General features: G+C 45.4%; 1 protein-coding gene across 2 annotated transcripts in view; it reads left to right on the top strand.

Moving 5' to 3' along the window:
• SPOCK2 (SPARC (osteonectin), cwcv and kazal like domains proteoglycan 2) overlaps positions 1–26,377 on the top strand; it is a 259,238-nt gene that overhangs the window by 194,736 nt on the left and 38,125 nt on the right. For both annotated transcript variants that reach the window (XM_075348930.1, XM_075348931.1), the window contains exons 3-8: positions 4,680–4,794; positions 11,218–11,332; positions 13,265–13,394; positions 15,167–15,289; positions 24,369–24,587; positions 26,023–26,085. In XM_075348930.1, coding sequence (XP_075205045.1) covers positions 4,680–4,794; positions 11,218–11,332; positions 13,265–13,394; positions 15,167–15,289; positions 24,369–24,587; positions 26,023–26,085 — 765 coding nt within the window. The remainder of the gene's footprint in view (positions 1–4,679; positions 4,795–11,217; positions 11,333–13,264; positions 13,395–15,166; positions 15,290–24,368; positions 24,588–26,022; positions 26,086–26,377) is intronic.

The following is a 26,377-nucleotide window of genomic DNA, read 5'->3' as shown; positions in this document are numbered from 1 at the left end:
AACAAGGATTTTAGTTTTGACCTTGTGTGTACCTGCAGGGAATGTGGGGTGCGTGTGGTGTTGTGACCTGTGACCCCTGGCTTGCCCAGGGCGTCACATTCCCCCTTAGCAAAACGCAGACCGTCCTCGGGCTGCCCGTCCAACACCGGTTTTATTTTCCTTTTTGTTTTCTGTAAAGATAAGAAAAACGGTAACATATTTACAGTTTATGGTATCATCCCACATCGGGAGGTTCATTGCTTAAATGTTGCAAACATTAAAACGGTTAACGGTTACGGTCTCCGCTCTCTCCCACCCAAGTAACCTGGCCCTGATGCTCCCCCTAAAACCCAGGCAGCACCCCTTGACCCCAGTCCAGCACAAGTTACCCGAGCAGGATCTGTCCTTCCCCTCCAGAGGGTAGCCACCGGTTCCTTTGGTGGCTGGGCCCCAGCCTGCTCTGCTGTGGGCCCTCCCTCCAACCTGCCTCTCCGGAGGCAGTAATTGTGGAAACGGTACCGGTAACACAACTTATTTACAAGCCACTAACGTCTGTGGTTGCCCTGCAAGTTCACGGGCTTGTCCATAAGGAGTCCCTTATGCAAACTTTTCAAACGGTCCCCACGGGGACAACGGTGCCGGCAATGGCCGGTTTCCAATCACAGTTGAATCAGGTGACTTTTCGGTAATCATTTTGCTTATCATCATTTATCAAACTTTTAAACACACTGGTGGTCCCAACGGGGATGGTGCAACGGTGCTCCGCTGCCGTTATTCCGAGTCCTCCACATCACCTGAGAGAGGGGGCGCGGCGCTCACACGGGACTCCTGGCTGCCCCTTAGCTTAGCGTCCAGCGCGAACCACCCCCTCTCCCCACAGTGCCGGGTGTACTGCACGGTGTCGCCCGGCATCAGGTTACGACCGGGATGCTCCTCAGGCAGGTGGGCATTCACATCCCGCCGGGCTATAAAAACTTCGGCCTCCAGGCCCGGTTCATATATAAACCCATAGCCCCGGCGGACATCAAACCGCCTCACCTGCCCTTCGTACAGTGGCCCCCGGACACGGAACGTTGCCTGACGGAGACTCTCTTTTTCCCGGATTGCACGGGCCACCAGCTCCGCTTTCTTCCTCTCCCTCTCACCGATCTCCAGGCCCAACGGTACCGGATCCTTGTCCCAGTACGGTGCTGTTGCGAGCTCCGGCGCACGGTTCGGGCCCCGCGGGACATTCTGGACGTTGCCCACTGCCAAGGATTTGAGCGGCAGGTCCCGCGGTGTCTTGGCCTTGGGCGCCGCCTTGCAGCGACAACCCGGCGCCACCTCAGCCGAGGTGTGGGAGATGGGCACAGGGGCTTTCTGCGGCTGGGCCTTCGGCTCGGAACGGGTTATCAGCTCCGGCTCGGGGGACTTCTCAGGGGATGCCTCCGGTGCAGACTTCGGGGCCTTCCACGGCAGCACCTCCGATTTACTACGGGCTCCGGCTACAGGTCGGCCCGCCAGGGCGGGCATGCTGGGTATCGCTACCGGTTGCGGTGGCAGCGGGCCTAGTGGCGGGATCACAGCTTCCGAGATGGGTGGCGAGGGAGGCAACAGAGCGAGAGGGCTTGGACCGGGTCCCGCAGCCGCGATGACCGGCCCTTCAAGGGCATCGGGGCGTGGGTCACTCACCCTCCCTTCCTCGGCTTCCTCCTCGCGTCTCCGCACGGTCGCTATCACGTCCACCATGTCGGCCTCCCACTCCTCCATGAGGAGCTGCATTTTGACCTGCAGCCTTTGATAGAGCTGCGCGGTCCGGATCTCCACCCACGCCGCGGTTCCCGGCGCGGGTGCTACGGTGCTTCGGGACGGCATCCACATTCTGCTGGCAACTCCTTCCAGGAACAGGGTGACTGCAGAGTCCTGGCGTCCCTGCTTTTATAGCCGCGGCTACATGCGACCAGCCGCCATCGCGTCCCCCTTAGCTTCTTTCCGGCCCCTCCTCTATTGGGGCGGGGTTTTGGCCTTCGCGCCTCTGCTACTCGAGAAAACGCTCGAGCGGGAACCTTTCGCGCCAAAGATGGCGACTTCTGAAATTTTTCAGCCGGATACCTCCGGCGGTCACAAGGCGCACCTCTACCCAACGGCAGAGTGGTAAGATCCTGTTCGTGACGCCAAGTTGTCGCGGGCGGAGGAGGGGACGCCGCGCTCTCCCTACTGCTCGGGTCCGACTGCCGCGGCTGCTGCGGCCTGCCGCTGCTCGGTGGCTCGAGCGATGGGCCGGATCCCGGGGACTCGAGCGGCGCTCCTCGCCCGTGAGTGAAAGGGGATTGGGATTTGGGATAGTTTATTGTCCGTGACGCCACCCACGGTTGTGGTGATTAAGTGGACACCACCGCTGCTCTTTCTGGGGAGCCCGGGAGTGATGATATGGAGCAGCCAGTTGTTGGTTTGCCCCTCCGTGGGTAGGGGTTTTGGTGCTCCCGGGGCCCAGTGATGGGGTTGGTATGGTGGACAGGTGGGTATGGGGCCTGTGGAGGTGCAGGGGCGCAGGGGCAGCGCTGTGCCGCACGGCACGGAGGTACTCACTCAGCCAGTAAACACGACACAGTTCTCGGTAAACAAATGGCTGGTTGGACGGGTCCCTCGGACGGTTCACGGTGCTGATGTTCCCTGCAGTTAGCGGTGACGGTCTCTTCCCTGCACCTATGAAAGTCTCTTTGGTAGCGATGGGTCCCCACCGGTAACCCGCTCCCCAGCTTGGATATGAGCCGGAGGAGCTCCACTCTTGCCCGCAGGCGCTGGCCCTGGGAAACTGGTGCCTTGGCGGTGGCAGTGTCTCCCCTTAACGGTTGGACTGTTGCCTTCAACAGGACTTGGTTGTTGGGAGACAGTCGTCCCCTTTACTGACGGATTTTGAAAATTCGGCGACTCCAAGCCTTGCCGGGATCCGAAAGACCCCTGCCCTGGTGCTGACTAGTCTTCGTATACCGCTCCGGTACCGCCGGGTCACCACCCGTTCACGGTCCTTTCGGCAACCTCCAATCAGTCTCGCCTGCAGACGGTCACCGCCGTCTGCCAACCTTGCTGTCTCAGTCCGGGGCACACACCCGGACCAACTTCAGGCTTGCTTAACTGTTTCTTTTTACTTCTTTACTCCTCTTACAAGCTCCTCTCCTTTGCTCCACTACCACTTCACTTCCTTCTACCTCTTCCTCCTAAACTGCACTTTTTCTCCTTCACTTCCCTAGCTTAACTCTGTTCTGCCTGGTTCTCACGCCTCCAGGGCTGTGAACTCCTCGGTGGGCGGAGCCAACCGCCTGGCCCACCCCCTGGTGTGGACACCAGCCCCTGGAGGAAGGCAACAAGAATTTTAGTTTTGACCTTGTGTGTACCTGCAGGGAATGTGGGGTGCGTGTGGTGTTGTGACCTGTGACCGCTGGCTTGCCCAGGGCGTCACACTGGGAACTGCAGGTAGGTGGAAGACCTCCAGGAAACCGCAACAAGGTTGCAAAGATACTGAAGTCTTCAGCCACACAGGAACCTAGTGTCTTAATACCAAGACACAAGGGTGTTTTCTGGTTAGCCTAAAGGCCGCTTTACATGCTGCGACATCGCTAGCGATGTCGCTAGCGATTGTACCTGCCCCCGTCGTTCATGCGTCACGGGCAAATCGCTGCCTGTGGCGAACAATATCGCTAGTACACGTCACACGCACATACCTTCCTAACGATGTCGCTGTGGCCGGCGAACAAACTCTTTTTTAAGGGGTAGGTTCGTGCCGCGTCACAGCGACGTCACACAGTGGGCCACCAATAGAAGCGGATGGGCAGAGAGCAGCCGCATTAACGTCACTCTCACCTCGTTGCCAGAGGACGCAGGTACGCTGTTGTTCGCCTTTCCCGGGGTGTAACACGTAGCGATGTGTGCTGCCTCAGGAACGACGAACAACCTGCGTCCAGAACGAGCAACGATATTTTGGAAAGGAACGACGTGGAACGACAATCAACGATTTTTGCCGTTTTTCGAATCGTTAGTGGTCGCTTGTAGGTGTCACACGCAACGACATTGCTAACGCCGCCTGATGTGCGTCACGAATTCCGTGACCCCAGCGATATCTCGTTAGTGATGTCGTTGCGTGTAACGGGGCATTTATATAGGCCCGGGCGATTGCTCACATGGGATCACGCCAGCCTATCTGCAAAGCCCAGAACACATCAGAATCTAGCGGACCTGAACGTAAAATTATATTATTATACTCACACTACACTACATGCACACATGCACATTGAATGAATAAAAAACTTTATGGGAAGGCTTCTCTAGTTCCCACAAGTTTTATTAAAATCTGCAGGATTTCTACTTACAATATGAGATTGTTCTATATTAATTCTTGTGAGGACGTTAAAAAACAATTTACAGATTCTTTTTAATATTTTATTTTTAATATATATTTTCTCTCCTTGATAGAAGGGCTACAGATCAGTGAGGTTTTGGTTCCTGATACCCCCACAGATCACTCAAAAAATGCTCTGACTCACACTCTCCGCAGGCAGCACTGAGCCCCTGCATTGGGCTGGGCATGGGCTCATTGACTTTCTGTCTGCTCTGATCTGTAGTGAGGGTAGTGAGGGCAGAAGTATAAAAATAAAACTATAGTACTTTGTAAACTTTCATTATATTGTTTTTTTTATACTGTTAACATACCGTTCTCATTTCAGGTCTGGACACCACAAAGGACCCTTGCCAAAAAGTGAAATGTAGTCGACACAAGGTTTGCATAGCCCATGGATATCAAAAAGCAATGTGTATAAGTCGGAAGAAGTTGGAACACAGGTAAATGCAGTATAAAAGACATAGGACCAAGTTTCATTGCAAGCCCAGCATTTGTAACCTTTCATCATAGGAAACTCCTTGCTCCCCATGTAGTAATCTACAGTAATTGCCTGACTTTGATCCAACTTCTTTTTAGAATAGGAAGCACAAACCCAGACCTCATATTCAAAATATTATCTTAAAATGGATTTATAGAAGCGAAATAATACATTGGGATCACAGAATTTTCTCTATCTTTTCTAGACCCTACAATCTTTTTTGCTTTTGCAGCTGCTGCATGACATTGAGTACTGCTGCTTAGTTTACTTGCAACCAGAATACTTAAGAGGTACTTTGCACGCTGTGATATCGCAAGCCGATGCTGCGATGTTGAGTACGATAGTCCCCGCCCCCGTCGCAGCAGCGATATCTTGTGATTGCTGGCATAGCGAACATTATCGCTACGCCAGCTTCACATGCACTTACCTGTCCTGCGACGTCGCTCTGGCCGGCGACCCGCCTCCTTCCTAACGGGGCGGGTCGTGCGGCGTCACAGCGACGTCACACGGCAGGCGGCCAATAGCAGCGGAGGGGCGGAGATGAGCAGGATGTAATCATCCCGCCCACCTCCTTCCTTCCGCACTGCAGCCGGGATGCAGGTAGGAGATGTTCCTTGCTCCTGCGGCTTCACACACAGCGATGGAACTACATTGTACCTGTCGCTGCACCGGCATTATGGAAATGTCGGACCCTACACTGATGATACGATTACGACGCTTTTGCGCTCGTTAATCGTATCAAAAAGGATTTGCACACTACGATATCGACTGCAACGCCGGATGTGTGTCACTTTCGATTTGACCCCACCGACATCGCACCTGCGATGTCGTAGTGTGCAAAGTACCCCTAAGTCTTTCTCCTGTTCTGTAGTCCCGAGTATAATACTTCTATGTATTATATATGGAGCAATAGGCCTAAGTGCATTACTTTACATTCATCAACATTAAACCTTGCAGATATTTGCCCATTCCAATATCATATCCAGACCATTTTGTAATATTGTACTATCAAGCCCAGTTTTTATTATCCTACATAGTTTGGTGTCGTCAGCAAAGACTGACACTTTACTCTCAACCTCATCCACAAGGTCATTAATAAAGAGATTAAAAAGAATGTAAATAGTTTTTGACTTGGTATTTGAATTGATTTATCAAGCATGATCACTATTTGTAAACATCCCCTCTGAGTTGTAAAATGCTGCGGAATATGTTGGCGCTATATAAATAAAAAATGGTTATTATTATTTTACAATGAACTTACATTGTAATACATACCAATACTAAATCTTCTTAAGGTGGTGTTTAGGATTAGAAAAAAACATATTTGCTTTATTTAGGAAGCAGCACTAAATCTGTCTACAGTTTTTAAGTGGTACTGTAGTTTAGACTAATAGACATAAGGCCGCTTTACACGCTGCGACATTGCTAGCATTTGCTGGCAATGTCGAGCGTGATAGCACCCTCCCCCGTCGTACGGCCGATATGTGGTGATCGCTACCGTAGCGAACATTATTGCTACGGCAGCGTCACACGCACATACCTGCTCTGCGACGTCGCTGTGACCGGCGAACCGCCTCCTTTCTAAGGGGGCGGTTCATTCAGCATCACAGCTACATCACAGCAGCGTCACTGAACCGCCGCCCAATAGCAGCGGAGGGGCGAGATGAGCGAGACGTAACATCCCGCCCACCTCCTTCCTTCCGCATTGTCGGTGGAGGCAGGTAAGGAGATGTTCATCGTTCCTGTGGTGTCACACATAGCGATGTGTGCTGCCGCAGGAACGACGAACAACATCGTACCTGCAGCAGCAACAATAATTGAGAATAGGGGGGCATGTTACCGATTAGCGATTTTGAACGTTTTTGCAACGATTCAAAATCGCTCATAGGTGTCACATGCAACGACATCGCTAACACGGCCGGATGTGCGTCACAAATTCCGTGACCCCAACAAGATCGCTTGAGCGATATCATAGCGTGTAAAGCGGCCTTTAGGTTGGCAAACTTTGGACAAGTAAAGGTTACTTTACATGCTGCGACATCGCTAGCGATCTCATTAGCGATGTGAAATTCTAGATCGCAAGTGAGATCTTTCGAGATCACACATGCGTAAAATGACCTATGTGCGATCTCTAAAGATCGCACTTGCGATCTAGAATTTCACATCGCTAATGAGATCGCTGGCGATGTCGCAGCATGTAAAGTACCCTTAAGGCTCTGTTTTTTTGGAAGACAGCAGCTTGGACAAGTCATTTAATCCTTTCTCAACCTACTCCGTATATGTCCTGAGCCCACCCCATACCCGGTAAATAATAGCTGTGATATGCTTCTATGGTATGCTTATAATAATGTGCAAAATAATAACAGTGCATTTAAAATAACTGAGAAAAAGCTCAATCTTCAAATTAGCATTTATTTCCATATACACAAAGGCACTGGGAGCACGGCACATTCAATTCCAAGTGAAAGCATGAACAAAATATCAATTTTTAAGCTAAAATGAAGAAAAAGGAATAATAGGCTGTTGAAATATATAGCAGTGCCTGTATTTTCATTTACAAACTGGAATATTTACAGCATAAACTGACATTTGTTTACAGAATTAGCTTTTTTGTTAGTTACTGAACTAACATTTAGCTGTCATTTTTATTTCTGATAACTGCTTTACATCTGTGTGGTGTGGAGTTAACTAACATCTGGCACCTGTGACCAGATATTCCAGCCCAAACTGACTGGACTACATTCCACAGTTCTTCTGTATTCTTAGGTTTTGTATCAAAAATAGCATTTTTGATGTCCCTCCACAAGTTCTCAATCAGATTGAGATCAGGGGATTGCACTGACCACTTAATAACATCAATCTTGTTTGTCTGGAATGAGGACTTTCGACGCTTTCTTGTGCGTTTGGGGTCGTTGTGCTGCTGAAACACCAATTTCAAGGACATTTCATCTTCAGCATATAGCAACATGATCTCTTCAAGTATTTTGATATATTTAGGGGCACTTTGCACACTACGACATCGCAGGCCGATGGTAGCAATGCCGAGCGCGATAGTCCCCCGCCCCCATCGCAGCAGCGATATCTTGTGATAGCTGCCGTAGCAAATATTATCGCGACGGCAGCTTCACACGCACTTACCTGCCCTGCGACGTCGCTCTGGCCGGCAAACCGCCTCCTTACTAAGGGGGCGGGTCGTGCGGCGTCACAGCGACGTCACACGGCAGGCGGCCAATAGAAGCGGAGGGGCATAGATGAGCGGGACGTAAACATCCCACCCACCTCTGTCCTTCCACATAGCTGGCGTGAGCCTCGGTGACGCAGGTTGGAGATCTTCCTCGCTCCTGCGGCTTCTCACACAGCGATGTGTGCTGCCGCAGGGGAACGAGGAACAACATCATACCGTCACTGCAGCTACATTATAGAAATGTCGGACACTACAGCGATGATACGATTACGACGCTTTTGCGCTCGTTAATCGTATCACAAAGGATTTACACACTACGATATCGACAGTAACGCCGGATGTGCGTCACTTTCGATTTGACCCCACCGACATCGCACCTGCGATATCTTAGTGTATAAAGTGCCCCTTAGACTGGTCCATGGTGCCTGGTATGTGATAAAAGGGCCCAACTCCAGAGGATGAGAAACAATGATTCTTGCACCTCCATGTTTTGCAGTCTTCATTGTGTACTGTGGCTTGAATTTGGTGTTTATGGGTCGGCTCACAAACTGTCTGTGGCCTCAAACAGCTAGCAACTGAATAATGAAAACATTATACGCCTTTGGAAATTGCTGACACAAGCCAAAAATAAAAAAAACTTTATTTCTCCAAAATCCACTTTTTCCACCACTAAACTAATAATAAGGCCATGTGCGCACTGAGTAGATGAGTTTCTTAAGCAAAATCCGCACCCTCTGGCAAAATTCCGCACCTGCGGCAAAAATCTGCACCCAAAATCCGCATGCGGATTACCGTGGTTTTGGTTCGGTTTTGGTGCGAATTTTCCACGATTTTGTCCCTGCGGTTTTTAACCATTTATCAATGGCAACTGCAGAAAAGAAGTGACATGCGGCTTCTTTTTGCTGCAGAAATTCTGCAGGAAAACCTGTAGGAAAAAAAAATGCAGTGTGCGCACAGCATCTTGGATTTCTCATAGATTTTGCTGGGGAAGGACTGCATGAACATTATGAACCAAAAATCGCGGCAAAAAACGCAGTGTGGGCACAGCGCCTTAAACTGGAAAAGTTTGATATCTACGCCATTGTAGTGACCTGAAGAATCCTGTCGATAGGTTATTTTCTTACACAATGAAAAATCAAAACCTAAAAAACAATGTCAGAATAAAGGGGTTTTTTTTAACATTTCATGACACTTGGATTTTTTTTTCCTCTTTTCTAGCTCATTTTATGGTAAAAATTAAGAGCGTCATTGAAAAGTACAAGTTTTCCCACAAAAAAAAACAAGACTTCATAAGTCTATGTGGATGGAAAAAAAAAAGTCATGCATTTTGGAAGAAAGAGAGGAAAAAACGAAAATGAAAATTTACTAATCAATTAGATAATAATAATCTGATGTGGGACTGAGCTTTGAAGGGAACCTGTCAGCAGATTTGGGGCCTATAAGCTGCGGCCACCACCAGTGGGCTCTTATATACAGCATTCTAACATGTTGTATATAAGAGCCCAGGCCGCTGTGTGAAACATAAAAATCACTTTATAATACTTACCTAAACGGTTGGTTCGGTGCAGATGGGTCAGATGGGTATCTCCTTTTTTCGGTACTGACGCCTCCTGTTTTGGCCATCTTCGTCCTCCTTCTGAAGCCTGGGTGCATGACGCATCCTACGTCATACACACTCACCAGTCCAGCGCAGGCACACTACAATACTTTGATCTGCCCTTTGATCTGCCCTTTTTACAATACTTTGCCCAAAGTGCGCCTGCACAGAACCTCAATGCTGGCGAGTGTGAATGACGTTAGACGTGTCATGCACCCCGGCTTCAGAAGAAGGATGACAAAGATGGCCGAAAGAGGAGGCGCTGGCACTGGAGAACGGAGACGCCGATATGACCTAAGTCTACCGCAGCAACCATTTAGGTATTATAAAGTGATTTTTACGTTGTTAGAATGCTGTATATAAGAGCCCACTGGTGGTGGCTGCAGCTTATAGGCCCCAAATTTAATGACAGGTTCCCTTTAAAGTGACATGTAAACTAGAGGTGTATTGGGGTGTTCATGTACTCCAAGTACATTAGCCCACTCCCCCAATGTACTTCTAGGCTAATTTGTTTGCTGTCTCAAAGCTTGATTTCTCGTGATGGCGCATGTGACAGATATAATGTTTAATGTTATCCTATGACCTGGCAGGTGTCCTTTAGTGGATTAGAATGCATAATTGACAAATTAACCCTGACAATGCCAACACACCAATACAATTAAAAAGAAGTCTCATGTACCATGATTGCCTCAGACATGATGTCTGTCTGTCTCTAGCTCCTCCCTCCTCCTCCTCCTCCCTCCATAGATCTTAATGAGCACCAACTGTCATCTCTTATTTCAATAATGAGAAAATATTTATCCTCTGAAGACAGATTTTACAGATTTGACCCATAAATTGAGAGTGAAAGATCTATCCAGGAGGAGAAAGAATCAGATTTATCTAATTAGATGTATTACGAAGTTTCTTACTTTCATATGTGCTATTGATTTTTCTGAACAAATATGTAATCAATAGTTACTCAATGATGTGGGAATTGGATCGGTCTTCTGACCTCAGTTTTGGAAGTGGAGGTGGCCTACAGCAGTTGACTGGAGACTGAATAGAAAGATGGCTCTGCGATTTACTCAAAGCACAAAAGTTCAACAAATTGCAAAATGGGAGGTCGGGAACCTTTGTTCTCTGAACATGTGGGGGAGCCAAAGTGAACACTCCATAACCGACTAAGAGCGGAAATTACCAGGTGCTGGCAGCTGAGTCTGACTTTTAATGCTACTCATATATTAAAATGGAGGCAAAAAAAAAAATAAAACTGGAGGAAGTAACAGTTTCTTTATCCATGAATTATTTGATTGGAAGCTAATATAATTACTTCTACATTCTGCATTCCAGCAGTGTGCAACCTGACATCTGCTAAGCAGAGTCCCTCATCCGCACCATCTGTTACACTTTCCCGGTAACATCACTGTAGATAAAAGCTGCTTGTTGATACAGTGTATCCATACAGACTGTTACTGTACATAGAGATGTATATTTAGGGTAGGTGTTTCTTACTAATTGAAATGTTTACAGCATTCAATCATGATATCAATCACTATGCTTAAATTCCAAGCTTTATATCAGTTCACAATATTTAATTTTCTATTGCTATTTTTCTTCTCCAGAATTAAACAACCCAACCTCAAACTCCAAGGGAACAAAGAGAACCTTTGCAAGCCATGCCATGTAACTCAGCCGGCATCAGTCTGTGGATCTGATGGACACACGTACAGCTCCGTGGTGAGAAGTACTTTAATTTCTAGAGAGAAGAAGTGTCTGCAGTGGATATTACTGAATCAGTGAATGAATAAAGGGGATGTGAACCTTTACTCCATAGCATGTTCACCTCTAGAGTTCTGGATCAAAATGGTAGTAGTTTGGTAGGAGTCGAAGTGGGACTCTACATTAGAAATGTGAATCCAGTCCCTGACTTTAGTAGCATTTCCAGTGCGGAGGTGCACAGAACTTAGGAGAGGCGCCAAATTCATTGTGTCATGTCCTTCTTAATAAATTGGGCATCGTGTACTTGACTGGTGCAGCCAGCTTCCCATCAATCTTTATAAATTGCACTCTAATTGCTTCGTAACACCTGCTGTCACTGCAGACCTGAGATTAGTACAGAACAGGTAATCTATTATATGATCTTATAAATTCAGTATTAATGTATTAGGCTAAGGCCACACGAGCATTTAGCATCCAATGTGAGAGCATCGGATGCATTAGGCTAATAACCCATAGCTCCCGCTCTGCTGCGAGTATAAGCCATTTGTCATTATACTCTGATGCGATCCTGCAATCGGAGCACAACTGCAGAGGAGAGGGAAGAACTAATCTCCCCATCTCCTCCATTATCAGATGATGGAATTATTGCACTGCACTCTAGAGTCATCTGAGTGCAGTCCGATGTTTCACTCGCACCCATAGACTTGTATAGGTTTGAATGAAAATGGATAGGATTCCACTCGCAGCATGCTGTGATTGTTTTCTCAGTCCAATTAGGGCTGAGAAAAAAATCGCAGATGAGAACGGCCCCATAGAGTAACATGGGTTTGAGTGGAATGCAATTTTTTATCGCATTCCATTCAGTCCATTTTACTCACCGTGTGTCCTAGGCGTTTATACTATCATCAGTCCATTGACTTAATATATGTACAAACAAACTATTCTGCGTTTTTATACTTTTCAATGCAAAATTGACAAGTTTTTCATGTGTGTTTGTTATGCTTTGGCAAACATTTACATAGTATGCATTTTACCACAATATATTTAGAGCTTTTTAATATGGGGATCCACATAAGGCACGCAATCTTAGTGGTTCACAGTGAAGAGGTGGACATGTATCTTTAAAGGGGTACTCTAGGGAGGTAAAAAAAAAAAGCTCAACAGGGTGGTGTGATAGGGCCGTGGCAGCCAGCTCCATGCTCTTCTTACCTGCCACGCCTCCTGCCACCCCCCCTGTTCTCAGACTGGATAGAAGCAAGTATCAGGGGGTGTGGCAGGTAAGAAAAGGGCTGAGAGATTTTTAGAGAACAGATCTCAACTGATCTAAAAGGGATCATATATCCTAGCTATGTACGTTATCATGTTTTTAAATTTGCAAAAACCCTTTTAAATCTAGGCAGCAAAATGAGGCTGTTTGTTTCTATATCTATTTAGTGTAACTGAAGTTGACAGTGATTGCACTGGCTTTTCTCCACCAAGGATGGAGCCACCAATAGAGCACATATTTAAGAAACTACCTACCTAGGTCAAAAGGATTGTGATAGGAATCTATTTAATGTGCATTCAAAAGAGGAGTTGCTTTCAGTACCCATTACGGTAAATACTTAAAAGTATTATGGTCTGGGAAGCACATTTACATGAGTGCAAATATTACTATATATATATCTAATCATTCTGATTTTACGCACAGTAATGGCAACATTTTGCGTGGTTCCATATACATGCTAAAATGTGTGTAAACTGCTATTGTTACCAGTAGTATTTCCACCAGTGACTGTGATGATATTGTACAGCTCTGGACCTTCTGGGAGTGGTATTGAAATATATACGACCAATTACTGGTTCAAAAGGAAGTCAGGTTGTGTGAAATCGCTGCCGGCAAGTTCCTGCATTTCTCTGTAGGGATCGGCACTACAGCCCTCTGATCATGATTCTTTCTCCCTTTATTAGTGTAAACTGGAACAGCAGGCATGTCTTAGTAGCAAACAACTGACTGTTAGATGCCAAGGCTCGTGCCCGTGCCCAACAGAAAACACTCCTACAACAACCACCTCCACCACTGTGGACACCAGCAAACAAGGTGAAGATATTCTGCTACAAATTGATTTCTCTGGTTATTTGTAATAACTGCACTGTAGACACAGAAGCACAGCTATTTCAGTAAAACAAAAGCAAGCAAAACAAGCGCTGACTGTAATTGTAGTAGTCAAGATAGAAAGCAACTAGTATGGTGGAAGGCAAGCGGTTTAGTTGGAGCATTACAAAACATATGAAGATTGGAGCAGGGATTAGTAGAAAGAGGAACGTTACAAGATCAAGTGACTACATTAAAGGGAACCTGTCAGGTGCAATATGCATCCAGACCCACGAGCAGTTCTGGGTGCATATTGCTAATCCCTGCCTAACTGTCCCTGTATACACTAGCATAGATAAAGAGATCTTTAGAAAAAGTATTTATAAAGATCCTTTATGATATGCTAATGAGAGCAGGGACTAGTCGCAAGGGCGTTAGGTCCTGCGCTCATTCCGACCTCTTAGCATGTTAGCACGCCCACAGGGCGTTATTATAATATTTATATAATTATTATAGTTATTATAATAGTTTTTGAAAAAAACACGTCATATGAATGCGAGGCAAGAAAAATATCGCACACTCGCATGACATCTGGAATACCAAATGGATTTCACTTGTCCAACTTTTCTAGATGAAAATCGGAGTGATGTTATATACGCATTAAGGAACCCTTAATGAGATTTCCTCAGAGTAATCTTTTTTTAAGCTAAACAAGCCCATATTTTCCAACCTCTCATCATATAGAAGCCCTTCCATTCCTTGTAGTAGTCTAGTTACCCACCTTTGAACTGACTTCTAACTACTGAATATCATTTATAAACTGTGGAGCCCAAAACTGGATCCCATAGTCTAGATATGGCCTGACAAGTGATTCATAGTGGGGTAACAATAGACTGATTTTCGAAAATTGTCTTTTTGTTTACAGTATCCACTTGATACAAATGCCAAACATGCATATTAAAACTAAGTTGTTCCACTGCTTGTTTTCTTTAAAGCGTTAACCTATGCCATGCATGGAGTTAATAAAGCTTGGAAACTCTCCATTCAAAAATGGTAAAATCTGTAAAGCCTCTCTTTTCTTCATCTTACTGCACTCATCTGCCATAACCCAGATATGTTCTATAGTAGAGGTCCCCAACTTTTCTGACCTCGAGAGCCACATTCAGTTCTGAGACGGTCGCGAGCCACATCCAGCTCATGCCCTCTCACAGTAGTGACACCCAGAGCCCCCATTACAGGTATAAAGACAGCCAAAGTACACCAAGATCCAAGGATTCCCACAAAACCGCAACTCAGTATATTCACAACAAGCATTCTCACCATTGCATCCAGCTTCAAACACCTCTTCTGACATCTTGTCTCCAGCCTACTATACTTAAATTATCTCTAAGCCCCCAAGGCCCGTGTCTTAGCATCCAGATCTGCTCTCCTATGCTGAGCTGCTCACATAATTGGAGACATGCTCTTCATAGCTGTTTGCTAGATCAGGTGCTTATGCAAGAAAATAGCAGACAGTTGCGAGCCACACTTCATGGGCCTGTGAACAACATGCGGGTCCAGAGGCACAGACTAGGGACCCCTATTCTATAGGATTCATGTTTTCTTTTCTGCCTGCTAATTTTTGGTCTTTTTAGTAGGATGGCAAAGAGCCCTATAAACACAGTGGATGTTTTGTTTTGCAGCCCACCCAAGAACATGTTATAGTTATGTATTTAATTATTGTTTTAAGATTACATGTGAGGTATCATGTTAATGTTTTATATTTCTGCCTACTTCAGGAGAAACCTGCACTGGCCAGGATTTAGCGGATCTTGGTGACCGTTTGCGGGATTGGTTCCAGCTGCTTCATGAGAATTCTAAGCAGAATAACACAGCAAATCCAGGAGTAAAACAAGTGAATGGTACGTTAATCATTCTAGATTCACGGTCAACACTGTCTAAATTGGAATATCAGTAGGATAATGCTAAATAATATTCAGAGCCATATTTCATTCATAACCATGGGAGTGTCAGTGCCATGGGTGAGGCTTTTAGGCAGTCAATTATTCTCCAACCCAACATTTCCTTCCCTGACTTTCTATTGGATCTGGGGTCTTTTTGGGAAGAGAGATATGAAATATGAGATAAGATCAGACAGGAGCTTTGAATTTCGTTTGTGGAGAGTAAGTAAATGAGATCAGACTAGGACCATTAGATATAATGTGTACATGGGAATATGGAGGGTGGATCTGATCATCGTAGTAGCATTTAATTTGATATGGTAAATGAAAAGTAATGTGTCATCAGAAAATGAAACATATTGTTTAAATCAGGATTTTTTATATTTTTTTTCCTTAGCACTATATACTGTATTTAAGGAAAAATAACAAATCATGCAACGATCATACTGGCCACTAGGCTTTTTTTTAAACTCCTACTTATGGTATGGACATTAATAGCAATTGACTGACTTAGACCCTGCTGACTTGTAATGAAAAATGTAATGAGCATTCCCTAATCTGGGCATTGTGAAGGAAGGGGGAGTAGGGGAATTGTAATATTACCTTTTGCGAATGGTGGATCTTGTGGTATATACTTTATACAACGTGTGCAGAATTATTAGTCAAGTTGTATTTTAGAGGGGTTTTTTTATTATTCATTAGCAACTATGTTCTCAATCAACCGAAAAGACTCAGAAATATCAAAGCTTAATATTTTTAGAAGTTAGAGTGGTTTTTTTTTAGATTTGGCTATCTAAGGCTATGTGCGCACAGTGCATTTTTCGCGGCGTTTTTGCGCGTTTTTCGGGTGCGTTTTTGGCCTCAAAACTGCAGGACTTTGCACACATCTGTTTTTTTTACCTGCGTTTTTGAGTTAAAAAAAAAAAATGGACATGTCAGTTCTTTCCTGTGTTTTTCTGCGTTTTCCGCCCATGCAATGCATTTGAAAAACGCAACAAAACGCAGAGATCAAAAACGCAGCAAAATGCAGCCAAAAATGCACCAAATTGCGGCAAAAATGCATGCATTTTTTATGCGCTTTTTCGACGCAGGTGCGTTTTTAGCGGCCAAAAATGCACAAAAACGCAGCGTCAAAAAGACGCAGTGTGCGCACATAGCCTAAGGCTACATGCGCACGCTGCTTTTTTTTCCTGCTTTTTTGCTGCTTTTTTGGCTGCAGTTTTGTTGTCAGAACTTTCTGACATTTGACTTCCCAGCAAAGTCTATGAGAAGTCAGATTTGTCATGCGCACGTTGCAGTTTATTTGTCAGCGTTTTATTTGTCAAAGGTTTGTGACAAATAAAATGCAACATGTTCATTCTTCCTGCGTTTTTGTCAACATTTGTCACAAAAACGCAGCAAAAACGCAGGGTGTGAAAAACGCACCTAAAATTACATGCGTTTTTTGTGACATTTCCAGGCTCTCTTTGACAAGGTGCAGTTTTGGCTGCATTTTGGCTGCAGTTTTGGCTGCAGTTTTGGCTGCAGTTTGTGAACACAAAAAGATGCAGCAAGCGCATGTAGCCTTAGGAGGATATCTGTTTGTGCAGGTAACTATTACTGTGCAGAATTATTAGGCAACTTAATAAAAACCAAATATATTTCCATTTGGCTTGTTTATTTTTACCAGTTAAACCAATATAACTGCACAAAATTTAGAAATAAACATTTCTAACATGCAAGAACAAAACCCCCCAAAAATTAGTGACCAATATAGCCACATTTCTTTATGATGACACTCAACAGCCTACCATCCATAGACTCTGTCAGTTGCTTGATCTGTTTACGACCAACATTGCGTGCAGCAGCCACCACAGCCTCCCAGACACTGTTCCGAGAGGTGTACTGTTTTCCCTCCCTGTAGATCTCACATTTTATGAGGAACCACAGGTTCTCTATGGGGTTCAGATCAGGTGAACAAGGGGGCCATGTCATTATTTTTTCAACTTTTAGACCTTTACTGGCCAGCCATGCTGTGGAGTAGTTGGATGCATGTAATGGGGCATTATCCTGCATGAAAAGCATGTTTTTCTTGAACGATACTGACTTCTTCCTGTACCACTGCTTGAAGATGTTGTCTTCCAGAAACTGGCAGTAGGTCTGGGAGTTGAGCTTCACTAGCTTCACTCCATCCTCAACCCGAAAAGGCCCCACAAGTTCATCTTTGATGATACCAGCCCACACCAGTACCCCACCTCCACCTTGCTGGCGTCTGAGTCGGAGTGGAGCTCTCTGCCCTTTACTGATCCAGCCTCTGGCCCATCCATCTGGCCCATCAAGAGTCACTCTCATTTCATCAGTCCATAAAACCTTTGAAAAATCAATCTTAAGATATTTCTTGGCCCAGTCTTGACGTTTTATCTTATGTTTCTTGTTCAAAGGTGGTTATTTTACAGCCTAAGCAAGCATTGTTGACCTTAGGGAGATCAACATATCCACTGCGGAGACACCATCACGTGTTTCTCAACGCTGGCAGGAAACTAGCCAGGTCTTTCACCGGGAAGGAACAACCACGGGAAGGGCAGTCTCCAGTCAAGGAGACCACCTATACCAAACATGGTATCCATCCACAGACAGCCGTTTCGGGGTATTTGCCCCTCATCAGTGTGGAGTAGGAATCTGGCTAGTGGGGGCAATGCCTAGTATAAGACTACTTAAGCAAGCATTGTTGACCTTAGGGAGATCAACATATCCACTGCGGAGACACCATCACGTGTTTCTCAACGCAGTGATTCTAGAGCATTGCCCCCTGGGAAGTATGCAAATAAGAAAGCCACGGAGACACCATCACGTGTCTCTCAACGCTGCCAGAAAACTAGCCAGGTCTTTCACCGGGAAGGAACAACCACGGGAAGGGCAGTCTCCAGTCAAGGAGACCACCTATACCAAATACCTAAGGTCAACAATGCTAAAAGGCAATGCTCTAGAATCACTGCGTTGAGAAACACGTGATGGTGTCTCCGCAGTGGATATGTTGATCTCCCTAAGGTCAACAATGCTAAAAGGGCAATGCTCTAGAATCACTGCGTTGAGAAACACGTGATGGTGTCTCCGCAGTGGATATGTTGATCTCCCTAAGGTCAACAATGCTTGCTTAAGTAGTCTTATACTAGGCATTGCCCCCACTAGCCAGATTCCTACTCCACACTGATGAGGGGCAAATACCCCGAAACGGCTGTCTGTGGATGGATACCATGTTTGGTATAGGTGGTCTCCTTGACTGGAGACTGCCCTTCCCGTGGTTGTTCCTTCCCGGTGAAAGACCTGGCTAGTTTCCTGCCAGCGTTGAGAAACACATGATGGTGTCTCCGCGGCTTTCTTATTTGCATACTTCCCAGGGGGCAATGCTCTAGAATCACTGCGTTGAGAAACACGTGATGGTGTCTCCGCAGTGGATATGTTGATCTCCCTAAGGTCAACAATGCTTGCTTAAGTAGTCTTATACTAGGCATTGCCCCCACTAGCCAGATTCCTACTCCACACTGATGAGGGGCAAATACCCCGAAACGGCTGTCTGTGGATGGATACCATGTTTGGTATAGGTGGTCTCCTTGACTGGAGACTGCCCTTCCCGTGGTTGTTCCTTCCCGGTGAAAGACCTGGCTAGTTTCCTGCCAGTGTTGAGAAACACGTGATGGTGTCTCCGCGGCTTTCTTTTTTGCATACTTCCCAGGGGGCAATGCTCTAGAATCACTGCGTTGAGAAACACGTGATGGTGTCTCCGCAGTGGATATGTTGATCTCCCTAAGGTCAACAATGCTTGCTTAAGTAGTCTTATACTAGGCATTGCCCCCACTAGCCAGATTCCTACTCCACACTGATGAGGGGCAAATACCCCGAAACGGCTGTCTGTGGATGGATACCATGTTTGGTATAGGTGGTCTCCTTGACTGGAGACTGCCCTTCCCGTGGTGGTTCCTTCCCGGTGAAAGACCTGGCTAGTTTCCTGCCAGCGTTGAGAAACACGTGATGGTGTCTCCGCGGCTTTCTTATTTGCATACTTCCCAGGGGGCAATGCTCTAGAATCACTGCGTTGAGAAACACGTGATGGTGTCTCCGCAGTGGATATGTTGATCTCCCTAAGGTCAACAATGCTTACTTAAGTAGTCTTATACTAGGCATTGCCCCCACTAGCCAGATTCCTACTCCACACTGATGAGGGGCAAATACCCCGAAACGGCTGTCTGTGGATGGATACCATGTTTGGTATAGGTGGTCTCCTTGACTGGAGACTGCCCTTCCCGTGGTTGTTCCTTCCCGGTGAAAGACCTGGCTAGTTTCCTGCCAGCGTTGAGAAACACGTGATGGTGTCTCCGCGGCTTTCTTATTTGCATACTTCCCAGGGGGCAATGCTCTAGAATCACTGCATTGAGAAACACGTGATGGTGTCTCCGCAGTGGATATGTTGATCTCCCTAAGGTCAACAATGCTTGCTTAAGTAGTCTTATACTAGGCATTGCCCCCACTAGCCAGATTCCTACTCCACACTGATGAGGGGCAAATACCCCGAAACGGCTGTCTGTGGATGGATACCATGTTTGGTATAGGTGGTCTCCTTGACTGGAGACTGCCCTTCCCGTTGTTGTTCCTTCCCGGTGAAAGACCTGGCTAGTTTCCTGCCAGCGTTGAGAAACACGTGATGGTGTCTCCGCGGCTTTCTTATTTGTTATTTTACAGCCTTCCTTACCTTGGCCATGTCCCTGAGTATGGCACACCTTGTGCTTTTTGATACTCCAGTAACATTGCAACTCTGAAATATGGCCAAACTGGTGGCAATTGGCATCTTGGCAGCTTCACGCTTGATTTTCCTCAATTCATGGGCAGCTATTTTGCGCCTTTTTTGCCCAACACGCTTCTTGCGACCCTGTTGGCTATTTGCCATGAAAAGCTTGATTGTTCGGTGATCACGCTTCAAAAGTTTGGCAATTTCAAGACTGCTGCATCCCTCTGCAAGACATCTCACAATTTTGGACTTTTCGGAGCCCGTCAAATCTCTCTTCTGACCCATTTTGCCAAAGGAAAGGAAGTTGCCTAATAATTAAGCACACCTTATGTAGGGTGTTGATGTCATTACACCACACCCCTCCTCATTACAGAGATGTACATCACCTGATTTACTTAATTGGTAGCTAGCTCTCAAGCCTATATAGCTTGGAGTAGGACAACATGTATAAAAAGTATCATGTGATCAAAATACTAATTTGCCTAATAATTCTGCACACAGTGTATAGATGTGTTTCCTTTTATTGTAATCCTGCCTGTGGGGATAATTAAACTGCTGAAAAGTCTTCTATATAAAAACAGGAAGTATAAGCCCTAGAGGCTAGCATGAACATTTCTGATTTTTTTTCTCTTATATTGGTAAATGAAAACAGAAAATAGAAAAAAAATGCATTAAAACATGCATGTATTATAAAAACAATAGGTGATGTTTTGATGTTTGACACATGTACTTCATTGACCCAGCCCATAATCATGCCTTTAATTGATTGGTATTTTAAAAAGACTTGGATCTTTAAATTACATTGGACTAGTGAAGGCTAGATGAGATCTGTCCTGGGGGTTTGGATCTAATTAGGGAAAAGGGGATCCAATCATGTATTTATTTACCAATGAGAAAAGTATATGAATAGCTATCGATAATGCTGAGGAGTGTATTCATTTTTATATCGGCATGTGATCGGTCCATTCAAAGAATATGGCAATGTAAGTCATTGCAAGGCACATGGAGAATATTGGATTTTTGGATTTACAATGACTATACTACAAAAAACTTAGGATATGAATTTTTATAATAGATGATATTTTATATATATATATATATATATATATATATATATATATATATATATATATATATATATACAGTCTTTCTTTCCTTTGAAGAAGCCAGGATGAAGGAATTAATGAATATGGTTTAGACATATGTAACAAGTAGTCAATTAAAAGATTCAGATGAAGCATCTGGCCCTATTCGAGGAGCAGTTTGAATGAAACTCTGGCCAATAATTTGTTGGAGCACTTCACATTCCAAGAGAGCTTGATCGGTTCTTTGGAGAAATGATTCACTGCTTAATTAGCACCTCGTTAGTAAAGCAAAACATTTTAGAAGTTAATTATCAGAATATCCTGGCATGACACTAGGACAATAGTGCCACCGAGTGATGTTGACAAACAGTTTGACATGGTCCCGTCCAGGACATAAGCACATATGGAGTCTATCTAACATGGCATTTCACAGATGTTACACAACTGAGTCCAGACTCTGGAATATTTGCTTAAACCCAAGAAAAATGCTAATCTTCTGGAGATTGAGGCCATAGTCTTATTAAATTAGACAATGCTTTTTCTGTCCAGTAATTCATATTCCTATTCGTTCCTTTTTACCTTCGGCACAAGGTAAATTGTTGTATGCAGAATTAGTCCTCTTTATTTATTATTAAATCTTTGTAAGTGGCTTTAGCCCTGAATGGACGTTGCAGTGAAAGTGGCTAAATCCTCAATCGACTGTATCAGATTATAGAGAGAACAATTTTGACTATAGAATCCCAGGACAATTAACAACTGATACCTATTTATTTTCACTTTATATAATGATGCTGGAATTCGTGGCATTGAGAGAACTAAGATATTGGTGACTAAAGCTAGACTGAATGACGGGAAATTGTTATCATTTTTGTTTCACATTAGTTGAAAGTCCAAGATTTCTATATTGATGACCTTCACTTGGAATAGGCAACCAGTACAGTTGTTTGCAGCTCCTGCTGCAGCCAGGTGTAGAGTGAATAGCTCATCTCCATACACAATGTAGTGGCCATTCTTCGGTACTGCAGCTACGTTTCCAGTTCACTTCAATGGGAGCGGAACTGCAGTACTCGAGAATGGCCACTTCACAGTGAATGAAGCACTTGTGTACCGGCTCCATACATTGCTTACTTCAGGCCAAGAGCAGATCAATGGTAGAGCTGGGTATTTTAGCATATCACTTATCTATAGAGTAGGTGGAAGTTCGGTTTAGCGGGTTCAGCCGGACTGTAGATAAAGTTCAGTTTGGGACCCGGACTTGATCTGAACCCCAATGGAAGTCACTAATTGACAAGTTTGGGTCTCCATCCACATGCAGCCAGCCATAAGCATCATTTTTGGGGGAGGGTGGACAGAGTTTTTCCATTTTTTTTTGTTTGGTGCACACTACAGCCGATCACGCTGTAATTATCTTCAGTACAAGCCATTTAAACACTGCAAGTGTAACGCCCCAGCAGTGGTCGAACCGATCGGATCCGGACATCGCTACTCGTGGCTCGAGGGTCTCCGGACCCGGGGGCTAAAGGGTCTCACCCGAATGAAGAAGGGGGGTATTTACAGGGGAGATATAGTTCGTGACGCCACCCGTGGTGTGCGGTATTAGGGAGTACCGCCGCTGCCGTTGGGAGTACCCGGGGTGATGGAGTGGGGCAGCCAGATTACGTTACCTTCCACAGGTAGGGAAAGGCCCCGGGACTCTAGATGGTTGGCGAAAGTGCAGGGGGAGTGCAGGGCTGGTTGGGAGCAGGGGTTTATTGGGTACTCACTCAGCAAGAAAGCAGACGCTGACAACGTAGTAAACCAAGTCTCTGAGTGCCGCTGCCCTCTTGGGGAGCTCGTCCGGCTCCCGTCCCCTGCTGTACTGCCTGGTGGTCTGTGGCCTGCCTCCTGGCACTGTATTTTAGAGTGTTCAGTTGGCTTGTCAGCTTGGAACTTTCCAGGCCCTGCTCCCTGCTAAGAGTAGCAGAGGAGCTTGCTCTCAGGAGCTCACGCTTGGGATTTCAGTGGGCTGCTTTGCTTGGTAAGCCCTATCCCCCTCGTTGCGCTAGTGCCCCTGATCTCTGGGCTTCGTGGGAACAGTCCATATAGGCCCTGTCTTCCGCAGGTTAATTGCCAGGTTGCTTGAAGCTTCTCCCCGACCTAGGGTCCATGTACCGTGAGGTGCCTTCGGTCCCAGCCCGGCAATTGAACTGTGGTTGCTGGCTATCCTCCAAGACTAGCCAAGCACCCAGTCCCAATCTCCCGCGACCAGGTCGCCGACTCCTCCTGGTCCAGACCACCGTCTGCGACCTAGTTTGCTTTTCCCCTGGGAGCTCCAACTCCCAGCTTCCACACACTTCGCTCCCCTAGAGCCAACTGCTCTCTTTGCTCCCCTGGAGCTAACTACCTTGTCACCTCCCACCTCCCTGCCTGTCCCCTAGGTGGGCGGCCCTATTCCAGCTTAAGCAGCCCACTGGTGTGCCTGACAGGTGTGGTGCGAGGTGTAACTAGGATTTGTGAATGCTGGTGGAGGCAGTACCGCAGGATGGAGACCCAGAACCATGGGGGGGTTGAGCCCCGCACGGGGAGAGAAAGATTGTGCAGAACCCTGTGACAACCTGACTAGTCCAGGGCGTCACACAAGCGGCTCGCACTGAGCTGAGCACTGAGGGTACCCAAGCATAGCAATACTCCCATAAGGGGTTTGCACCCGAATTCTGTTTTCTTTGTAAAGTCTATGTTTAGTATGAACACCAAACCTTGGGCTTGGTCATCTGTACTCACTGAGTGTCCAAATGTTGGTATCCCCATTCCATTCTTCAAAAAAATAAGGAGTCACAGAGTTCCCTGAGCTAATGCATTGAAAGTGCATATCTGTGACTACTTTGCATGGAAGTGATGGAGATAGCTGAGTCTTGTACCAATAGACACCAAACGTAGCAGCAACAATCTTGCACATCTATGTTTCTCAGTTAGAGGAACAGGGGTTTGAAGCTCAATACAGGTAGTTGTCTTTATGGCAACCCCCTTAAAATGTTATTTCTCCATAATAATAAAGGAACAATGTTGTCCAGTTATGAGGCTATCTTTTAATTGTTCCTTACTATGTCACCAAATTTTTATTTTGTAACTCAGATCTATGGCCGATTCCCTCTTAAGTTACTGTTAGAATTTATACATTTATAGAAGTGATTAACTGAAACTATGCTTTATACAGTGCTGGACAAAACCCTGGTAGCCAGCTGCAAAGACTCAATAGGCTGGATGTTCTCTAAGTTGGACACCAACAATGACCTCTTTCTGGACCAGGCAGAGCTGGCAGCCATCAACCTTGACAAGTATGAGATCTGCATCCGGCCCTTCTTCAATTCCTGTGACACTTACAAGGACGGGCGAGTATCCACTGCTGAGTGGTGCTTCTGTTTCTGGAGAGAGAGTAAGCAAGAACTTCAAAAAAGACTTTATTACTGTATTGCAGTGTAAAATGGTACAATTACGTAACACCTCAGGAAATGTGCACAAATCTGTGATTGATTCATTTGTTCGGGAGTCCATTTCATTATCATTCAAGTTACATTTTGTTTTATTTATTCCATTCCATTACTAATGCTAAATAATTTGCTTCCACCGGGATGGCACAACATTTTATCGTATATAAACAAATTGTAAAAATAAGAGGTAATTTCTCACTATTATAGAGCACAATAGGTTGATCAATGCATAGCTTCACCTTAGTTGTGTAAGTACAATCATTACCAGAGCTAATACATGTGGTAACAAGAAGCTGTGATAATGGACTAAGGCTAGTTTCACACTTGCGTTGGACGGGATCCGTAGCATTGCGTTGTGTGACATACAGTGGCACAACGCATGCTACAGATCGTACAAAATAACGCAATCCGTTGTAGTTTTTTTTTCTTGACTTTACACATCTGAGCATGCGCAGTTGTGTAAAGACAGCTGCGTTAACGGAATCCGTCAAATGACGCATTCTAACGGAATCCGCCACCATAGGCGTCCATTATAAAAACAACGCCTAACGGATTCCTGCAGGTTGCGTTTTTTTTACACTCCGCCAAGCGCAGAAAAACGTTACATGCTGCGTTCCATCCGCCCGACGCAGCATCAAAATAATGACGCTGCGTTGTCCAGCGGATGAAACGCAGACACTTGCGTTACAGTGCGTCGTCCATACAAGTCTATGGAGAATAGCGCAGTGCGTTAACGGACTGCGCTATTCTCCATAGTGACGGAATGCGCTGAACACAAGTGTGAAACTAGCCTAAAATGACATACTGTGCAACATGTGATGGCAAGGTAGCACTGACAACTCTAGAATGGCCATTTTCTGCACTGATGGTCTTTATGGTAAATTTAATATCCAGCAATATACCTATTACACCCAACTAAAGCTGGCTAAAGTTCTCCCATATACACTGGACTAACGCCATTCGAATTCACCAATATTGATATATGGGGTGCAAGACAAATAATTGTCAGTGGAGTTAAGGATCCAACATGTCCAATTTCAGACTGCTGACCCTTTTAATCTCCCTCAGATAAGCCGTTGTCAGATACTTCTGGCAGTGGCTTTTTCATAGCGAACACGAGCACTCAGTAGGGCAAGCGCTTGTGTGTGGGGAAGAGACTGCGGAGATAGCCGGTGGCCGAACAATTGGCCTAACCATCATTTAATTGACAGCCTTCGAAAGGGCCTTAGAGGAAATGTCATCACTTTATGGTATACCTGTCATGAAAATTTAATGATCACACCTGGAGTAATAAACCCTTCCTTACCTGTAGCATTGTCTGTGTCTGACTTCATGTTGCTCATAGGTTCAGAGTATTAATGTTGTGTTCTCTGTTTTTAGAGCCTCCATGTCTTGCTGAACTTGAAAAAGTACAGATTCAAGAAGCAGCAAAGAAGAAACCTGGTAAGCTGCATATGCCATAAGCAAGATCCCGAATCTGATCACTTTTGTATGTATGTATGTATGTATGTTTGTATGGTGTCTGCTCAATGCATTGGCACTATGCCCCAGACACTATGCGGTATATTATTACTGCAGTGTACGATAGTGACTAGAGATGGGCGAATAGTGAAATATTTGGGTTTGGATTGTTCGAGCCAATAATTTCTATTATTCGTGTATTCGTCACAAATAACAAACTCAAAGCAAGTTAATGGGAAACTCAAATAATTTTCAGGAAGACCTTGAAAGTTGG

This window comes from Anomaloglossus baeobatrachus, chromosome 5 (assembly GCF_048569485.1).
Source record: "Anomaloglossus baeobatrachus isolate aAnoBae1 chromosome 5, aAnoBae1.hap1, whole genome shotgun sequence".
NCBI lineage: Eukaryota > Metazoa > Chordata > Amphibia > Anura > Aromobatidae > Anomaloglossus > Anomaloglossus baeobatrachus.
Note: the sequence above shows the minus strand (reverse complement) of the source record. Positions and strands in the feature narration are given on the sequence as shown.